Raw genomic sequence first — 20,290 nt, forward strand, 5'->3', positions numbered from 1 at the left:
CTCGCAACTCGACTTTCGTAAATCGCAACTCGACTTTCTTAACTCGCAACTCGACTTTCGTAACTCGCAACTCGACTTTCTTAACTCGCAACTCGACTTTCGTAACTCGCAACTCGACTTTTGTAACTTGCAACTCGATACTCGCAACTCGATACTCGACAACAAGTAAATCTTCTGTATATTATAGTAGTATAATCGTAGTTTTAATCGAAAACATAATTGTCTCTAATAGTAGGGTGCCCAGGCTATATTTATATGCAAACGATTGGAAAATCATTATATATTTTTTAATCATTAATGTCGTCGTATGCTCCCGTGGTCACGTTTTTCAAAATTTTGTGGTTTCTTAGGGTACCCACAGATACCTCATCATACAGACCATCTTCAACACGAAAAATAAAATTATTGCTTTCTGTTTTATTTGTTCACATGATACTTATCATTTGGCTTAAAAATCAAATTTATCATATAACGAAAGCTGAAAAGATTTATACAATTTAAGTATAACTATTTCATGATTTTAGTAAGGCTATTTTTTTAGCTGAAATTTACCACATTTTGAACAAAGGAAAATTTATTACCTGTTACTCTCACGGGATTTTTACTCTGATTCCATCAATAACACATGGTTCATATGTGTGCCAAATATCTTTTGTGTAAATAAATGTTAATCGGTGAGAAGAAAATAGCAATTTAAAACAAATTTAGTGATAATTCTGCCTTGTTTCAAACACGCCTTTTCTCGTGCCGTTAACCGTTTTGTAGCTTACACTGTACCAGGTCATTCACTAGGACCATTGTCACTAACTTCATTTCTATTTTTTGCTTTTTGTATGGTCAAATTGTATATTTGGAATAGTCCAGTTAGTTTGAAGATCGTTGTTTTGTAATTGGAAATATTTTTTGTTGGTTTTTATAACTTTAATTGTGGTTTTTTCCGACGTAGTCCGTATAGTTTCGGTTTGTGCCCTTTGAACTTAAGGACGCTTAACTATGGCAACAGAATACGCATGCTCGAAAATCCTTTCTGTGATTGGACAAAATGCTGTCATGGTGGGTGATATGGTTGTATTTGAAAAAACGTCTTGTTAATTATATCGTGATCGAAAGCAAGTGAAAAACTATAAATATTTGAACTAGATCTTACAAAGATTTATATTTTTATTAAAATAATTGTTTCTCCAATAGCTCTTTGCATCCGTGACAGCTGTTTATTCGGGACAATTACATAAATTTTAAAGTAAACTTTGTTGTACGAACGTACATGACTTTTAAAACGCACCTACGCATGTGAGATTTCCGCGGGGTTTTGGTGAATGTAAACAGAAAGATACGAGGACCGAGAATACTGAACACAAACAGAGAAAACGTTATTTAAATGGTATCTTTGTGCTTCTGAAGCTTATCGAAATGATAGTTTTAAACATATACTCAAATTTAAATACGTCGGATATCTTTTTTAAAGATAGTTCTTGTTTATTTATAGTTTTGTTATAATTGTAATATACAAATCAAATCCGTCGGTCCCGTTTCAGACCCGGAATATGGCACATATTAAACTATGCCCCATCAAGCCCGAAACGAAGTAGGCATGAAATACAATGGGATAAGTGTGTTATTATATGTCAGGGTTTTTCTGCTGAATTGCTTATTAATAAGCGAGGAATAAGCACACACAAAATCTTTATCGAGGCTATGGGAGCACGGACAATTTTGAATTTATTGAATGATGCTTCAGACCTAGACCATTTTCGAACTGATGATTACAAAATGTTGAAGCATCGTTCTTGCTAAAAATCTTACATTAGCAGACACAAGTGAAGTTTTTTTTAAAGCTGACTTAAGTTCTTTTTCGTCTGTTAAAGTGTTTCAGGACATATATAGAAGGTCGTCAAATTCCTGTCTGGATAAAGTTTCTTTGAGTCAGTGAGATCCAGCAGGCCTTAATCAGATTTCTTGGGGAATCGATTGTTTAGCATCATGATAGATCAACAGTTACTATGATACACGAGGAGGTCATAATTATTCTAGCTAGAACTTCCAAGGACCCTAAATCAGCTCAGAAAGAGTATTTAGGTTTTAAGAATTATTTTGTACGCCCGATTACGTAGATACTCGCATGATTTTACACATGCATGCTATTCATGTAGACAAAGATATAGGTGTGAAAGGAATCAAGGGTAGGATAATAACAAAGTCACAAGATACAGATGTTCTAATCTTATGCGTTCCTAACATCCACTCCATGCAGCATACACATGAGCTATGGTTTCAAACAGACACTATAACTTGTATACAAGATTTTCGTATCTATATAGATGTAGGAAGGTGTGGTGTGAGTGCCAATGAGACAACTCTCCATCCAAATAACAATTTAAAAAAGTAAACCAATATAGGTCAATGTACGGCCTTAAACACGGAGCCTTGGCTCACACCGAACAACAAGCTATAAAGGGCCCCAAAATTACTAGTGTAAAACCATTCAAACGTTAAAACCAACGGTATAATCGATATAAAAAAGCGAGGAACAAGAAACACGTATAAATTATATAAACAAACGACAACTACTGTATACCTGTCCACGAAATATGTAAAAGTCTCGGGTTTGTCATCTGTAACTTTCTACCATGCTGTTACATGTTTAGGATCAGTAAGCGCACTGTTTTTTAGTCTTGAAGGACACCCCAGATGATTTTACCGATTTGTCAAACCTTTCTAATTGTGACATCGCTGAACCTATAGATGGAAATCGAGATCTTGTTGTCAGTTTGAATGATCTCAAGTCAAAACTAAAAACAGATCACTGTGACCTAAACAATGTGAGCGTAAAATTGGCTACAATTTAAATTTCTCCCTTGTCAAACTTCCTCCTTGTGAATCTACTTTTAAACAATATGTAATAAGAGTTTCACTCCAGACGTAAATTTGATGTCTTCCCATATAGAAGAACTACATTAACATTCTCCTCTTCAGAATGGGCAATGACTTGTTCCTTTCTATCTCGAAAGTCATATGTCATCCGAATTTCTGCAAGATTTAGTTTCTACTTGTAAGTGGAATTCTGTGTTTTCAAAGGGTTGCATTTGCTTCGAACAAAATATATCATGTATAGATGTATGCCCTTGTCAGGCAAATGACATATGTCAAAATGTAAATACTCGTGTGGTTGTAGTTAGAAACATTGATGACGACGAAGATGACGATGTATATAGATTTCATTTTTCTGTATGTGTCTTATAAATCATTGTTTGCTATCGAATGAAAATAACGCAGTCCATAATATTTTCTAAACAATAAATAAAACATCTACTCAATTTTGAAATCGTGGGAAATAAAGTAATAATCTATCTAGTGGGGAAAGATATGTAAAAAAATAATAATAAATAAACCTGCTATATGTTCTTTGACGTTGGCCGGGGATCTACAGGAGACCATAGAATGTAGTGTAGGTAATACTAGCCTCGATCATAATTTTCTATTTGCATTTGTTTTTCTTTTTCGTGTTTTTGCCATGCTGAAGTCTGCTTGTCTTCAGTTTATAAGTTTATAATGTGCCTTTGGTTTCTCACGCCTATTTTGTTTGCAATTGCTTGTAGAATAACCCTCTCCCTTATTATATTTGTGGAATACTTGTGATCATTATAGCCAATTGTTGCTCATTTAGTCATCTGTATATGTATGATAGGGTGTTTTACCTGTTTCTAATACATGTTTTGTTTTCAAAACTTTTACCCCTCCCCCTTTTTCTCTGTTTGCAGTAATTTTTACTTCTGTAAAGCAAAGCTATACACAGTTCTTTAAATTCAACCAAATTCGATGTTAATTTCGAAACAAATCATTTATATATAATCTTTAACACCCAATAACAGAAATTTGATTTTTACCTAGAAATTGACGAACACCTTACTATCAAAAGACGTGAAAATCACATTTTTTTTCTTCGACAAATGATTAAAGTTAAGATCTAAAAACATCTTTAGATCGTACTTGTACCGAACTCAATACAAAAAAATCAAATTTAGAAATTGAAATAGGTCAAGGTCACTAGTACTGTTATTTAACAGCTATTTGAAAATAAAAAATTTGCACCCTATGAAAAAAGTCAATCTTAAGTCATTTTTGGCGATAAAAATATAAAATAAGTTCTAAATGTAGATACAAAAGATATTTTTCTATAAATTGGTTGTTTTTATTTTGCTCAAAACGCATATATGTAGGAGAAACAAGCTATCTAAATGTGACTGCATTTTTCTTGATTTTTTGCTTTGACTTTTGATCCTGATTAAAAAAAAAACGTGACCACGGCAGACAACGACGACAACGCTATTTCGACGAGGCTTGTTCTCCTCTTTCCAACGATATAAAATATAGCCGTGTGTTATTCCGTGAAGGCAAATCGATAAAATTTGTTGATTGGGCACCCTACTATAAGGACGTATGATAGTTGTGGTTCTTGTGATCTAAAACCCATGATATGGAGACCGCTCTGATTGGCTTATTTATTTTTTATTTTTGTAATCTATCATAATTACGATTGGTTGTTCTTGTGTATGTTTAAACCGGAAGTCTTATCTATGACTAAAAGTCAGTCTGATAACGGAAACAATATCCGGACACCTGTTTTGTCGTTTTTCTCCCAAAATAACTCAATCTGAATAATCATAAGAATGGATGAAAAATGCGACTATGCATGTTACCTAAACAACACAGAGTCATGATGATTAATTTATTGTGGAAGGAAGAGAAGCGACACACAAAATGAGGTCTTCTCGTTTAATAGGATAGATATGGCATAAAACTTTGAAATAATAATTTACTGCAACACCTCCAATCGATTTTGTGACACCGTGACCATCATGAACCGTTGAGGCACTACTGAAAAATTAAAGAATGAAATAAAAGAAGTCAGTAAATAAAAAATGGTCAAAATAATCCTAGTTCATATCAAAATTATTCATACATCTGCTTATAAGACAAATACATTTGTTTTTCAAACCACAGATGATTCAGGATTAGTAATTTTTACTTTGTAAAGAAATATAATTTGCCCTTATCTAATGAAACTCCAATCTCCACTACAAAAAATATGCATCAATTGAACTGTTTTTTGCCTATGTTAATTCTATACTATAATGAAATGCTTCGCTGATACGACCGTAGAGGTCGTACCCTGAATACATGGACTAGTTGGGGCAAATTTGGACACGATATTCAAGCTTGATACTGTCTGAATTTTGATTGTGATCAAATTTTTGACATAATATAGGTTTCTGACACAAAATAAATGTGGTCAAAGTTCTAAAAAATCTATTGTGCAATACTGTGCATTTAAAAAATTCTTTTTGAAACTTTTGAATAAAACATAATAACCCCCCCCCCCCCCCCCCCCCCCCCCACCTTGGAGAAATTACCCCAAACTCAATCCAAGCCTTTTTCTTGGTAGTATGGAACCTTGTAGTACAATTTAAGAGAGATCCTTACACTGAAACACAAGTTATTGTCTGTAAACTACAAAAGTGCTTGTTTTTACCCCTTTTTTTGGTTGTTGTTTGTTGATGTGTTACATATTTGTTTTTCGTTCATTTTTTGAACATAAACATGATAAATTAGGCTGTTAGTTTTTTCGTTTGAATTGTTTTACATTTGTCATTTCGGTGCCTTTTATAGCTGACTATACAGTATGGGCTTCGCTCATTGTTGAAGGCCGTACGGTGACCTATAGTTGTTAATTTCTGTGTCATTTGGCCATGTGTCTTGAGGAGAATTGTCTCATTGGCAATCATATCGCATCTTCTTTTTTTAAATATATAGGTCATGTTACTATTGTCAACAATGATAAAAACCCATACCACATAGTCAGATGTAAAAGGCCCTGACATGTCGACTGTTTTTCCATACCCAGTCTCTGCATGATTCCAAGGACGTATACTGCATTGTAGTAGTTATATATCCTTGATCATACATATATATAGCGTTACTGTATATCTTAACCTACATAAGGCCGTTACAAAATGTCTTGTAAGCTTTGGGCAACTTCCCCCATGTTTTAATAAAAAAAAAACCACTTTGAATTAAAGAACATGACTATATCTCAGAAAATACATTATGAGTTGTCCAACACAATCTCTCAGTATACATTGTTTACGCCCCCGCCGTAGCGCAGGGGGCATTAAGTTTTACCCTTGTCCGTCTGTACGTACGTCCTTACGTAAATTGGTTTCCGTTCTTTAACTTAAGTTTGCCTCAACCAAATGTTATAAAACTTATACACAATGCTTATTACCACAAAATACAGATCAAGTTTACTTTGATAGCGTCGCTCTAACCGTTCTAGAGTTATGCCCCTTTATCAATGGAAAAATGACAAATTTTAAGTTTACGTAAATTGGTTTCCGTTCTTTAACTTAAGTTTGCCTCAATCAAATGTTATGAAACTTAAACACAATGCTTATTACCACAAAATACAGATCAAGTTTAAATTTTGGTGGGACCATTTTTACCATTCACGAGTTATGCCCCTTTATAAATGGAAAACAATGTAATTTTTTTAGTTTCAGTTCTCTAATTTTTCTAAATATCAAGTAATTCTTAAAATTGGAGTTATCATCCTTTATCCATGATTATAGTTGAATCAATTACAATCAATGCTTTATACAATGCAATGTTTAATTTTGCCTTCCACTGATAAATTAAAGCAATATTAACACTTCATTTCTAAAAATATTTTTAAGTCTTCTTTGAAAATTTGAGTTGGTCTTTCTTTGTGCATAATGGTAGTTGAATCAACTAAAACCAATGCTTTATACAATGCAATATTCAATTTTACTTCCTACTGATAAATTAAAGCAATCTTTACAATTCAGTGCAAACAAGCACTTTGATTACAGTTCTAGGGATAAATTAAAGCAATCTTTACAATTCAGTGCTAACAAGCACTTTGATTACAGTTCTATGGATCAATTAAAGCAATCTTTACAATTCAGTGCTAACAAGCACTTTGATTACAGTTCTAGGGATAAATTAAAGCAATCTTTACAATTCAGTGCTAACAAGCACTTTGATTACAGTTCTATGGATCAATTAAAGCAATCTTTACAATTCAGTGCTAACAAGCACTTTGATTACAGTTCTAGGGTTAAATTAAAGCAATCTTTACAATTCAGTGCTAACAAGCACTTTGATTACAGTTCTAGGGATAAATTAAAGCAATCTTTACAATTCAGTGCTAACAAGCACTTTGATTACAGTTCTAGGGTTAAATTAAAGCAATCTTTACAATTCAGTGCTAACAAGCACTTTGATTACAGTTCTAGGGATAAATTAAAGCAATCTTTACAATTCAGTGCTAACAAGCACTTTGATTACAGTTCTAGGGATAAATTAAAGCAATCTTTACAATTCAGTGCTAACAAGCACTTTGATTACAGTTCTAGGGATAAATTAAAGCAATCTTTACAATTCAGTGCTAACAAGCACTTTGATTACAGTTCTAGGGATAAATTAAAGCAATCTTTACAATTCAGTGCTAACAAGCACTTTGATTACAGTTCTAGGGATAAATTAAAGCAATCTTTACAATTCAGTGCTAACAAGCACTTTGATTACAGTTCTAGGGATAAATTAAAGCAATCTTTACAATTCAGTGCTAACAAGCACTTTGATTACAGTTCTAGGGTTAAATTAAAGCAATCTTTACAATTCAGTGCTAACAAGCACTTTGATTACAGTTCTAGGGATAAATTAAAGCAATCTTTACAATTCAGTGCTAACAAGCACTTTGATTACAGTTCTAGGGATAAATTAAAGCAATCTTTACAATTCAGTGCTAACAAGCACTTTGATTACAGTTCTAGGGATAAGTTAAAGCAATCTTTACAATTCAGTGCTAACAAGCACTTTGATTACAGTTCTAGGGTTAAATTAAAGCAATCTTTACAATTCAGTGCTAACAAGCACTTTGATTACAGTTCTAGGGATAAATTAAAGCAATCTTTACAATTCAGTGCTAACAAGCACTTTGATTACAGTTCTAGGGATAAATTAAAGCAATCTTTACAATTCAGTGCTAACAAGCACTTTGATTACAGTTCTAGGGATAAATTAAAGCAATCTTTACAATTCAGTGCTAACAAGCACTTTGATTACAGTTCTAGGGATAAATTAAAGCAATCTTTACAATTCAGGGCTAACAAGCACTTTGATTACAGTTCTAGGGATAAATTAAAGCAATCTTTACAATTCAGTGCTAACAAGCACTTTGATTACAGTTCTAGGGTTAAATTAAAGCAATCTTTACAATTCAGTGCTAACAAGCACTTTGATTACAGTTCTAGGGATAAATTAAAGCAATCTTTACAATTCAGTGCTAACAAGCACTTTGATTACAGTTCTAGGGATAAATTAAAGCAATCTTTACAATTCAGTGCTAACAAGCACTTTGATTACAGTTCTAGGGATAAATTAAAGCAATCTTTACAATTCAGTGCTAACAAGCACTTTGATTACAGTTCTAGGGATAAATTAAAGCAATCTTTACAATTCAGTGCTAACAAGCACTTTGATTACAGTTCTAGGGATAAATTAAAGCAATCTTTACAATTCAGTGCTAACAAGCACTTTGATTACAGTTGGGTCAGGGTCCCTAATAGACCTTGAGATGAGGAACTCAGATGACGTAATTAAAAAACAATATTAGTCCGCGATACAATTGTGGATGCTGTGATTTTAAAAATGGACATAACTGAACAATAAGAACTGTTTTATAGAGCTGATGTGATGAGAAAAGAAATATGTAGATTTGACCTGAAATAAATTATTAGAAAGGACAATTTTTTTATTGAGTTTTATGATCAGAATTTTGGGATTATTTCATGTGGAGAGTGACATTTTTCACCATCTTCCGGGGTCCAGCAATTTGCGAAAAAAGTAATCTCACTTGCCACCCCGAAAATTTAACCAAACATGTATAAATGTATCAGCTTCGATATGAGCCATCCTACATGTTCAAGTAAACGATATGGACTGAGCAATGGAGGAAAACGTTACCATTGTCGCCTATGGAGAATTAATTAAAAATGTTGACCCAAATTGTGAACTATTATTTCAAAGGTGTTGGAGTGTTTCATGGTTCAATGATCACAATTTCGGATGGGAGCTGCTGAAATCGAGGTCAGTTACACTCTTTTAGTGCTATTTGATTAAAAAGAATACAAAATGGCTACCAATAATTTAGATTTTTATCAAAAATATACCAATTTTATACTTATAAACAGTGAAGAGGCAGAAAATGGGGCATGCATTATTTGGACTGGGGCCACTCAGAGGAGAAATAATTATATACTAGGGATGATCAATGTCACATACCCAAATGCCAAACGTACTAAAATGAATGTTGCACGTTTAGCAAAAATTTTGCAATTGAAATCTACTGATTTAGCCAAAAATTTAGATGCTTCACACCTTTGTCATAATGCATTGTGTGTGAATACAGACCATATTGTTTTAGAACCTCGGGAGATTAACAATGAAAGAAAAATATGTGTAGCTGCACACCAATGCACCACACATATTGTGCATGGCACAAACTATACTAACTGCATGCTGAATCTGAAATTGTGGTTTGTTATGATTTTGTAGTAAACATATGCACCTTGCACATTTTACCTCCACATTAATCATCTCTGAAAATACAAGTTTTTAACACAAGTAAAAAACAAAAATGGGAAAAAAGCCCACCCTCATACCCCCAAGACACTGAAACAAACATGGCAAACATGTTTATGCAAGATTATAAGCTCAGTCAAACATTTATGTGTTTTTTCGCCAGTGTTTACTAATTTTTACAGTGCAAGGGGAGTAACTCTTGATGGTTTCATTACTGTGTCAGAAAACTGGGTCATTCAATCAACAGGTGATCACAGGAAGTAAACATGCGGTAGAGAACTTAATGAAAGTGAAACATAGAGACAAATCAATGAACAAAGTATGACAGTCATTAATTAAATAAGTTAACAAAAAACAAAAGAAAAAATTACAGAAAGGAAAAAATCCAAATATGACATCGAGTTACAAAGGCAAACTGTGAATGACCTAATGTTGTAACATTCATTTTACATGGTTTTATTTTGTTTATAATTTTGTTTCAAGGTATGTGTTTTCCAATAAATGCATGTACTGTGGCTGGATGCATGCATGCATGCATGCATTGGGAGATATGAAGTGGTCTTTTTGTCTGATACAAGGTTTATTTCAGTGTCTTGGACCATTATCCCATTTTCATAACAAACTTAAAATAAACAAACTTTTTAATTTAAAAAAAACCACAACTAACTCATATCATGCTCATATATTCCTGAAAAGTGTTTGTTTTAATATAATATAAGATGTTTAGTATTCTCTGTAAATACATAAATAACTACATATGCTTCCTGAAAGGCTGAAAGAAAACCATATTGTGTAACCTTTTAATATAAATGTTAATCTGGCCATGAACTACAACCTGGCTGTGGAACGAATTCTTTCGGACTTGAATTCTGACATAGCTTTGGTTCTAACTGATGTTTTTTATATCCACTAATCAACCTGTTTCGCACTCTCTTGTTTAACAAGAAATCGATAGCCTGTTTTTTACGAGCTTTTAACCTGTTTAATTTGACACGTAAACTTTTTTGATATGCACAATCATATATTTCACGTTTACGTATTTTTTTCAGAGCCACTACAGCACGAGACTTTCTACCCAGACCACAACCTACAGCTTTTAGGGTCTTAGCCAATGCAACATCCCGTTTATTATTGACTTTCAAGACTGCTGCAGATGCACGGCCTAAGGCATTGCGAGAAAAATTCTTATTCTTCGGTAGGTATGTAGAAATTGTCCTATTGACGGACTCACACTTATTTGTATTGCTGAAAAATTGCATCTGATTTAATGCGGTCTGAGACAGTTTCATTTCTAACAATGATTCTATTAATAATTTGTCAGTCTTATTTGGTTTCAAAGACCCATTTTGTAAACCATGACTGCTAAGGTTAATAGATTTGTACCACCAACTAGTTTTTATACCACCATTACATAGTGTTATGCTCCATCTACACGTATCGCTACAATTACCACTATAACAATTCACAACAAACTTAACAATGCGTGGCAAACATTTTGAAATTTGTTGTCGGTCACCATTATATTTTGCAAATAAACATTTCATTATACCATGTGAACGTAATTTTAAATCATTGGCAAAAGCTATTTTGATATCATTCCTCTGGGCCTTTGTAGCTCCAGGGAACATACCGACACTAAATTTTGCTCGCAATACCTCACGGAACTGACTTTGACCCCGGTGAATAGTATCTGCCAGTCTATTTACTGACCATAAAGGGTCAAATATTTCCTGCATTGCTTCTTGTAGACCTTGTACACTTTTTGCATCCCCATTAGTAGTACAATAGTCCACAAGTAAATCAAGTTTAGCAATTTTTTTACCTATTTCATACCCAAGATCCTTCTCACTCAAAGGATCATACCTATTTGTATTTGATGTGCAGTACTCGTGATTAGGACATTCAATGTCATAACCTTTACCGCGTAACCATGCACCAACCCAGCAAAGTTTGTTTACAAGGTGAAAACCAATGATATCATGATTGTCAGTTTCATTTTCACAGGCAATACCAATGACTTGTGATGCATTTTGTCCCATTTTATGCCTACTTTTTATATGCACACTCTGATAGGTACCATCCATTTGTAATTTTACAGGACTATTTTTATTTAACCCTAAGGTTTCATTTCTCTTTCTGAAACTCTCAACCACTTGTTCGGTTTCATTTTCCGCAAGTTTTACAACCTTGTCACAAACAGTATTTGTTATTCTCTGCATTGTTCCTTTTGACATAGGAGGAATACATGAACTAGTTAAAAGTAGTCGCGCGCTATCATTACCAATATAACAGTTTATCACGCCAGTCTGAAACCCATAGTTAATTGTAGCACTCTTGCGACCAGCACGTCCTGTGTCAATTTCTCTAAATAGTTTATATTTTTCTGAAATAAATTTACACTTGGTACACTTCATTTTCCAAATCCAACCAAGACCCCATTGAGTCTCTTGTACCAGTTCAAAATGTGGAACAACACACTTTGGACTTTTATTTAAATGACATATTATAAGACTATTGATCATTAAAATATTAAGATCTCTATCTACTGTTCTATTTTCAGTACTTTTCTCCTCTAAATATTCATCTAAATAATCATCTGACAATTTATGCGGTCTGAGTAATTTGACTGTAGTCGCACATTTTTCAGTTTGGGGAGCTACATAAGATTTTTTATCGTAACTCTCTTTTGAGTACAGCTTAAATTCCTTTTCTGTAAGGCGGGGTAACCAGACAGATTCTGTGGTGTTTTTAGGAGTCAAATCTGTAGTGGAATTAGAAAATTTAAGTTTAGGTGGTGCAAGTAAAACTTGCATAGATAAATTTTTTAAAACCTGTGTAGATGGAGCTGTAGATGGAGCAACACCATTAATAACACTACAACCTTGATCTGTTGTTAGGGATACACAACGCAATAGATGGGCTTGGTTACCAACCTTATATTGGTTTCTTTTCCTTTTCCCTTTCATTATTGAATAAATACACACTCTGTTATGTTTGTATTATTCTAAATTATGACATCATAAAGTCATGACGTCACAAAAGCGATGACGTCACAATGTTATCTTCACTAAAGAAAAGCACCATTTTTCCCTATTTGAACACTCACACAAAAAGAACTCTAAAATGGTTATTACTTGATGGATTTTAAAACTAAAACCTGTTTTAGAATTGTCTGTGAATGATCTTAACAGTTATTAAAAAATAAAAATGTTCTATTCCTTCTATGAAAGAAATAAATATCAAAAACATTATTTTCTGAGTGAAAAAATCCTTAAATCTACCTTATTTACAGTAAAAAACACAATATTTTCATGATTCATCATCTAAACATGATGATTTTTATAAAGTCAATTAGGTAATGAAGGTTTGTTAAATGGCACTTTAAGCTATGAAGAGTCTTAATCAATGTCTAAATTGTGAATTGATAACATATGGATTTTGTGCTTTTTTTCTACTAAAAGATATAAGGAACAGTAATAAGCATGCTTACTTAAAAATACTAAAAATTAACTTATTTTATTTCAGATGCGGAAAAAAACTTCACAGAATTGTTCGAAAAGGTGTACCGAAGAAATTCATTCTGCAATACAAATGGAATCTGACATTTGCTGATCTAATATGGGTCAGGGTCCCTAATAGACCTTGAGATGAGGAACTCAGATGACGTAATTAAAAAACAATATTAGTCCGCGATACAATTGTGGATGCTGTGATTTTAAAAATGGACATAAATGAACAATAAGAACTGTTTTATAGAGCTGATGTGATGAGAAAAGAAATATGTAGATTTGACCTGAAATAAATTATTAGAAAGGACAATTTTTTTATTGAGTTTTATGATCAGAATTTTGGGATTATTTCATGTGGAGAGTGACATTTTTCACCATCTTCCGGGGTCCAGCAATTTGCGAAAAAAGTAATCTCACTTGCCACCCCGAAAATTTAACCAAACATGTATAAATGTATCAGCTTCGATATGAGCCATCCTACATGTTCAAGTAAACGATATGGACTGAGCAATGGAGGAAAACGTTACCATTGTCGCCTATGGAGAATTAATTAAAAATGTTGACCCAGTTCTAGGGATAAATTAAAGCAATCTTTACAATTCAGTGCTAACAAGCACTTTGATTACAGTTCTAGGGATAAATTAAAGCAATCTTTACAATTCAGTGCTAACAAGCACTTTGATTACAGTTCTAGGGATAAATTAAAGCAATCTTTACAATTCAGTGCTAACAAGCACTTTGGTTACAGTTCTAGGGATAAATTAAAGCAATCTTTACAATTCAGTGCTAACAAGCACTTTGATTACAGTTCTAGGGATAAATTAAAGCAATCTTTACAATTCAGTGCTAACAAGCACTTTGATTACAGTTCTAGGGATAAATTAAAGCAATCTTTACAATTCAGTGCTAACAAGCACTTTGATTACAGTTCTAGGGATAAATTAAAGCAATCTTTACAATTCAGTGCTAACAAGCACTTTGATTACAGTTGGGTCAGGGTCCCTAATAGACCTTGAGATGAGGAACTCAGATGACGTAATTAAAAAACAATATTAGTCCGCGATACAATTGTGGATGCTGTGATTTTAAAAATGGACATAACTGAACAATAAGAACTGTTTTATAGAGCTGATGTGATGAGAAAAGAAATATGTAGATTTGACCTGAAATAAATTATTAGAAAGGACAATTTTTTTATTGAGTTTTATGATCAGAATTTTGGGATTATTTCATGTGGAGAGTGACATTTTTCACCATCTTCCGGGGTCCAGCAATTTGCGAAAAAAGTAATCTCACTTGCCACCCCGAAAATTTAACCAAACATGTATAAATGTATCAGCTTCGATATGAGCCATCCTACATGTTCAAGTAAACGATATGGACTGAGCAATGGAGGAAAACGTTACCATTGTCGCCTATGGAGAATTAATTAAAAATGTTGACCCAGTTCTAGGGATAAATTATGTTGTGTCGTGTGTACTATTGTTTTTCTGTTTGTCTTTTTTATTTTTAGCCATGGCGTTGTCAGTTTGTTTTAGATTTATGAGTTTGACTGTCCCTTTGGTATCTTTCGTCCCTCTTTTAAAGCAATCTTTACAATTCAGTGCTAACAAGCACTTTGATTACAGTTCTAGGGATAAATTAAAGCAATCTTTACAATTCAGTGCTAACAAGCACTTTGATTACAGTTCTAGGGATAAATTAAAGCAATCTTTACAATTCAGTGCTAACAAGCACTTTGGTTACAGTTCTAGGGATAAATTAAAGCAATCTTTACAATTCAGTGCTAACAAGCACTTTGATTACAGTTCTAGGGATAAATTAAAGCAATCTTTACAATTCAGTGCTAACAAGCACTTTGATTACAGTTCTAGGGATAAATTAAAGCAATCTTTACAATTCAGTGCTAACAAGCACTTTGATTACAGTTCTAGGGATAAATTAAAGCAATCTTTACAATTCAGTGCTAACAAGCACTTTGATTACAGTTGGGTCAGGGTCCCTAATAGACCTTGAGATGAGGAACTCAGATGACGTAATTAAAAAACAATATTAGTCCGCGATACAATTGTGGATGCTGTGATTTTAAAAATGGACATAACTGAACAATAAGAACTGTTTTATAGAGCTGATGTGATGAGAAAAGAAATATGTAGATTTGACCTGAAATAAATTATTAGAAAGGACAATTTTTTTATTGAGTTTTATGATCAGAATTTTGGGATTATTTCATGTGGAGAGTGACATTTTTCACCATCTTCCGGGGTCCAGCAATTTGCGAAAAAAGTAATCTCACTTGCCACCCCGAAAATTTAACCAAACATGTATAAATGTATCAGCTTCGATATGAGCCATCCTACATGTTCAAGTAAACGATATGGACTGAGCAATGGCGGAAAACGTTACCATTGTCGCCTATGGAGAATTAATTAAAAATGTTGACCCAAATTGTGAACTATTATTTCAAAGGTGTTGGAGTGTTTCATGGTTCAATGATCACAATTTCGGATGGGAGCTGCTGAAATCGAGGTCAGTTACACTCTTTTAGTGCTATTTGATTAAAAAGAATACAAAATGGCTACCAATAATTTAGATTTTTATCAAAAATATACCAATTTTATACTTATAAACAGTGAAGAGGCAGAAAATGGGGCATGCATTATTTGGACTGGGGCCACTCAGAGGAGAAATAATTATATACTAGGGATGATCAATGTCACATACCCAAATGCCAAACGTACTAAAATGAATGTTGCACGTTTAGCAAAAATTTTGCAATTGAAATCTACTGATTTAGCCAAAAATTTAGATGCTTCACACCTTTGTCATAATGCATTGTGTGTGAATACAGACCATATTGTTTTAGAACCTCGGGAGATTAACAATGAAAGAAAAATATGTGTAGCTGCACACCAATGCACCACACATATTGTGCATGGCACAAACTATACTAACTGCATGCTGAATCTGAAATTGTGGTTTGTTATGATTTTGTAGTAAACATATGCACCTTGCACATTTTACCTCCACATTAATCATCTCTGAAAATACAAGTTTTTAACACAAGTAAAAAACAAAAATGGGAAAAAAGCCCACCCTCATACCCCCAAGACACTGAAACAAACATGGCAAACATGTTTATGCAAGATTATAAGCTCAGTCAAACATTTATGTGTTTTTTCGCCAGTGTTTACTAATTTTTACAGTGCAAGGGGAGTAACTCTTGATGGTTTCATTACTGTGTCAGAAAACTGGGTCATTCAATCAACAGGTGATCACAGGAAGTAAACATGCGGTAGAGAACTTAATGAAAGTGAAACATAGAGACAAATCAATGAACAAAGTATGACAGTCATTAATTAAATAAGTTAACAAAAAACAAAAGAAAAAATTACAGAAAGGAAAAAATCCAAATATGACATCGAGTTACAAAGGCAAACTGTGAATGACCTAATGTTGTAACATTCATTTTACATGGTTTTATTTTGTTTATAATTTTGTTTCAAGGTATGTGTTTTCCAATAAATGCATGTACTGTGGCTGGATGCATGCATGCATGCATGCATTGGGAGATATGAAGTGGTCTTTTTGTCTGATACAAGGTTTATTTCAGTGTCTTGGACCATTATCCCATTTTCATAACAAACTTAAAATAAACAAACTTTTTAATTTAAAAAAAACCACAACTAACTCATATCATGCTCATATATTCCTGAAAAGTGTTTGTTTTAATATAATATAAGATGTTTAGTATTCTCTGTAAATACATAAATAACTACATATGCTTCCTGAAAGGCTGAAAGAAAACCATATTGTGTAACCTTTTAATATAAATGTTAATCTGGCCATGAACTACAACCTGGCTGTGGAACGAATTCTTTCGGACTTGAATTCTGACATAGCTTTGGTTCTAACTGATGTTTTTTTATATCCACTAATCAACCTGTTTCGCACTCTCTTGTTTAACAAGAAATCGATAGCCTGTTTTTTACGAGCTTTTAACCTGTTTAATTTGACACGTAAACTTTTTTGATATGCACAATCATATATTTCACGTTTACGTATTTTTTTCAGAGCCACTACAGCACGAGACTTTCTACCCAGACCACAACCTACAGCTTTTAGGGTCTTAGCCAATGCAACATCCCGTTTATTATTGACTTTCAAGACTGCTGCAGATGCACGGCCTAAGGCATTGCGAGAAAAATTCTTATTCTTCGGTAGGTATGTAGAAATTGTCCTATTGACGGACTCACACTTATTTGTATTGCTGAAAAATTGCATCTGATTTAATGCGGTCTGAGACAGTTTCATTTCTAACAATGATTCTATTAATAATTTGTCAGTCTTATTTGGTTTCAAAGACCCATTTTGTAAACCATGACTGCTAAGGTTAATAGATTTGTACCACCAACTAGTTTTTATACCACCATTACATAGTGTTATGCTCCATCTACACGTATCGCTACAATTACCACTATAACAATTCACAACAAACTTAACAATGCGTGGCAAACATTTTGAAATTTGTTGTCGGTCACCATTATATTTTGCAAATAAACATTTCATTATACCATGTGAACGTAATTTTAAATCATTGGCAAAAGCTATTTTAATATCATTCCTCTGGGCCTTTGTAGCTCCAGGGAACATACCGACACTAAATTTTGCTCGCAATACCTCACGGAACTGACTTTGACCCCGGTGAATAGTATCTGCCAGTCTATTTACTGACCATAAAGGGTCAAATATTTCCTGCATTGCTTCTTGTAGACCTTGTACACTTTTTGCATCCCCATTAGTAGTACAATAGTCCACAAGTAAATCAAGTTTAGCAATTTTTTTACCTATTTCATACCCAAGATCCTTCTCACTCAAAGGATCATACCTATTTGTATTTGATGTGCAGTACTCGTGATTAGGACATTCAATGTCATAACCTTTACCGCGTAACCATGCACCAACCCAGCAAAGTTTGTTTACAAGGTGAAAACCAATGATATCATGATTGTCAGTTTCATTTTCACAGGCAATACCAATGACTTGTGATGCATTTTGTCCCATTTTATGCCTACTTTTTATATGCACACTCTGATAGGTACCATCCATTTGTAATTTTACAGGACTATTTTTATTTAACCCTAAGGTTTCATTTCTCTTTCTGAAACTCTCAACCACTTGTTCGGTTTCATTTTCCGCAAGTTTTACAACCTTGTCACAAACAGTATTTGTTATTCTCTGCATTGTTCCTTTTGACATAGGAGGAATACATGAACTAGTTAAAAGTAGTCGCGCGCTATCATTACCAATATAACAGTTTATCACGCCAGTCTGAAACCCATAGTTAATTGTAGCACTCTTGCGACCAGCACGTCCTGTGTCAATTTCTCTAAATAGTTTATATTTTTCTGAAATAAATTTACACTTGGTACACTTCATTTTCCAAATCCAACCAAGACCCCATTGAGTCTCTTGTACCAGTTCAAAATGTGGAACAACACACTTTGGACTTTTATTTAAATGACATATTATAAGACTATTGATCATTAAAATATTAAGATCTCTATCTACTGTTCTATTTTCAGTACTTTTCTCCTCTAAATATTCATCTAAATAATCATCTGACAATTTATGCGGTCTGAGTAATTTGACTGTAGTCGCACATTTTTCAGTTTGGGGAGCTACATAAGATTTTTTATCGTAACTCTCTTTTGAGTACAGCTTAAATTCCTTTTCTGTAAGGCGGGGTAACCAGACAGATTCTGTGGTGTTTTTAGGAGTCAAATCTGTAGTGGAATTAGAAAATTTAAGTTTAGGTGGTGCAAGTAAAACTTGCATAGATAAATTTTTTAAAACCTGTGTAGATGGAGCTGTAGATGGAGCAACACCATTAATAACACTACAACCTTGATCTGTTGTTAGGGATACACAACGCAATAGATGGGCTTGGTTACCAACCTTATATTGGTTTCTTTTCCTTTTCCCTTTCATTATTGAATAAATACACACTCTGTTATGTTTGTATTATTCTAAATTATGACATCATAAAGTCATGACGTCACAAAAGCGATGACGTCACAATGTTATCTTCACTAAAGAAAAGCACCATTTTTCCCTATTTGAACACTCACACAAAAAGAACTCTAAAATGGTTATTACTTGATGGATTTTAAAACTAAAACCTGTTTTAGAATTGTCTGTGAATGATCTTAACAGTTATTAAAAAATAAAAATGTTCTATTCCTTCTATGAAAGAAATAAATATCAAAAACATTATTTTCTGAGTGAAAAAATCCTTAAATCTACCTTATTTACAGTAAAAAACACAATATTTTCATGATTCATCATCTAAACATGATGATTTTTATAAAGTCAATTAGGTAATGAAGGTTTGTTAAATGGCACTTTAAGCTATGAAGAGTCTTAATCAATGTCTAAATTGTGAATTGATAACATATGGATTTTGTGCTTTTTTTCTACTAAAAGATATAAGGAACAGTAATAAGCATGCTTACTTAAAAATACTAAAAATTAACTTATTTTATTTCAGATGCGGAAAAAAACTTCACAGAATTGTTCGAAAAGGTGTACCGAAGAAATTCATTCTGCAATACAAATGGAATCTGACATTTGCTGATCTAATATGGGTCAGGGTCCCTAATAGACCTTGAGATGAGGAACTCAGATGACGTAATTAAAAAACAATATTAGTCCGCGATACAATTGTGGATGCTGTGATTTTAAAAATGGACATAAATGAACAATAAGAACTGTTTTATAGAGCTGATGTGATGAGAAAAGAAATATGTAGATTTGACCTGAAATAAATTATTAGAAAGGACAATTTTTTTATTGAGTTTTATGATCAGAATTTTGGGATTATTTCATGTGGAGAGTGACATTTTTCACCATCTTCCGGGGTCCAGCAATTTGCGAAAAAAGTAATCTCACTTGCCACCCCGAAAATTTAACCAAACATGTATAAATGTATCAGCTTCGATATGAGCCATCCTACATGTTCAAGTAAACGATATGGACTGAGCAATGGAGGAAAACGTTACCATTGTCGCCTATGGAGAATTAATTAAAAATGTTGACCCAGTTCTAGGGATAAATTA

The 20,290-nt window shown here is 33.3% G+C and overlaps 2 protein-coding genes across 2 annotated transcripts; both read left to right on the top strand.

The window, feature by feature from the left end:
• The first annotated feature begins 8,622 nt into the window (after positions 1-8,622).
• Positions 8,623-13,482, top strand: LOC139493898 (uncharacterized). The gene is made up of 3 exons (XM_071282064.1): positions 8,623-9,168; positions 10,713-10,858; positions 13,189-13,482. The coding sequence occupies exons 1-3, from the start codon at positions 9,029-9,031 to the stop codon at positions 13,263-13,265; spliced, it is 363 nt and encodes a 120-aa protein (XP_071138165.1). The 5' UTR covers positions 8,623-9,028; the 3' UTR covers positions 13,266-13,482.
• Positions 13,483-15,155: 1,673 nt separating this feature from the next.
• Positions 15,156-20,016, top strand: LOC139495033 (uncharacterized). The gene is made up of 3 exons (XM_071283183.1): positions 15,156-15,701; positions 17,247-17,392; positions 19,723-20,016. Exons 1-3 carry the CDS (start codon positions 15,562-15,564, stop codon positions 19,797-19,799), a joined length of 363 nt encoding a protein of 120 aa, XP_071139284.1. The 5' UTR covers positions 15,156-15,561; the 3' UTR covers positions 19,800-20,016.
• The last annotated feature ends 274 nt before the right edge of the window (positions 20,017-20,290 follow it).

Source organism: Mytilus edulis, chromosome 11 (genome assembly GCF_963676685.1).
Source record: "Mytilus edulis chromosome 11, xbMytEdul2.2, whole genome shotgun sequence".
In the NCBI taxonomy this organism is placed as follows: domain Eukaryota; kingdom Metazoa; phylum Mollusca; class Bivalvia; order Mytilida; family Mytilidae; genus Mytilus; species Mytilus edulis.

Coding starts and splice junctions, on each gene's coding strand:
- LOC139493898 (XM_071282064.1), top strand. CDS start 9,029: ATGGAGGAAAACGTTACCATTGTCGCCTATGGAGAATTAATTAAAAAT. Junction 9,169..10,712: donor TGGGAGCTGCTGAAATCGAG/GTCAGTTACACT, acceptor TATTTTTTTCAG/AGCCACTACAGCACGAGACT. Junction 10,859..13,188: donor AGAAAAATTCTTATTCTTCG/GTAGGTATGTAG, acceptor ATTTTATTTCAG/ATGCGGAAAAAAACTTCACA.
- LOC139495033 (XM_071283183.1), top strand. CDS start 15,562: ATGGCGGAAAACGTTACCATTGTCGCCTATGGAGAATTAATTAAAAAT. Junction 15,702..17,246: donor TGGGAGCTGCTGAAATCGAG/GTCAGTTACACT, acceptor TATTTTTTTCAG/AGCCACTACAGCACGAGACT. Junction 17,393..19,722: donor AGAAAAATTCTTATTCTTCG/GTAGGTATGTAG, acceptor ATTTTATTTCAG/ATGCGGAAAAAAACTTCACA.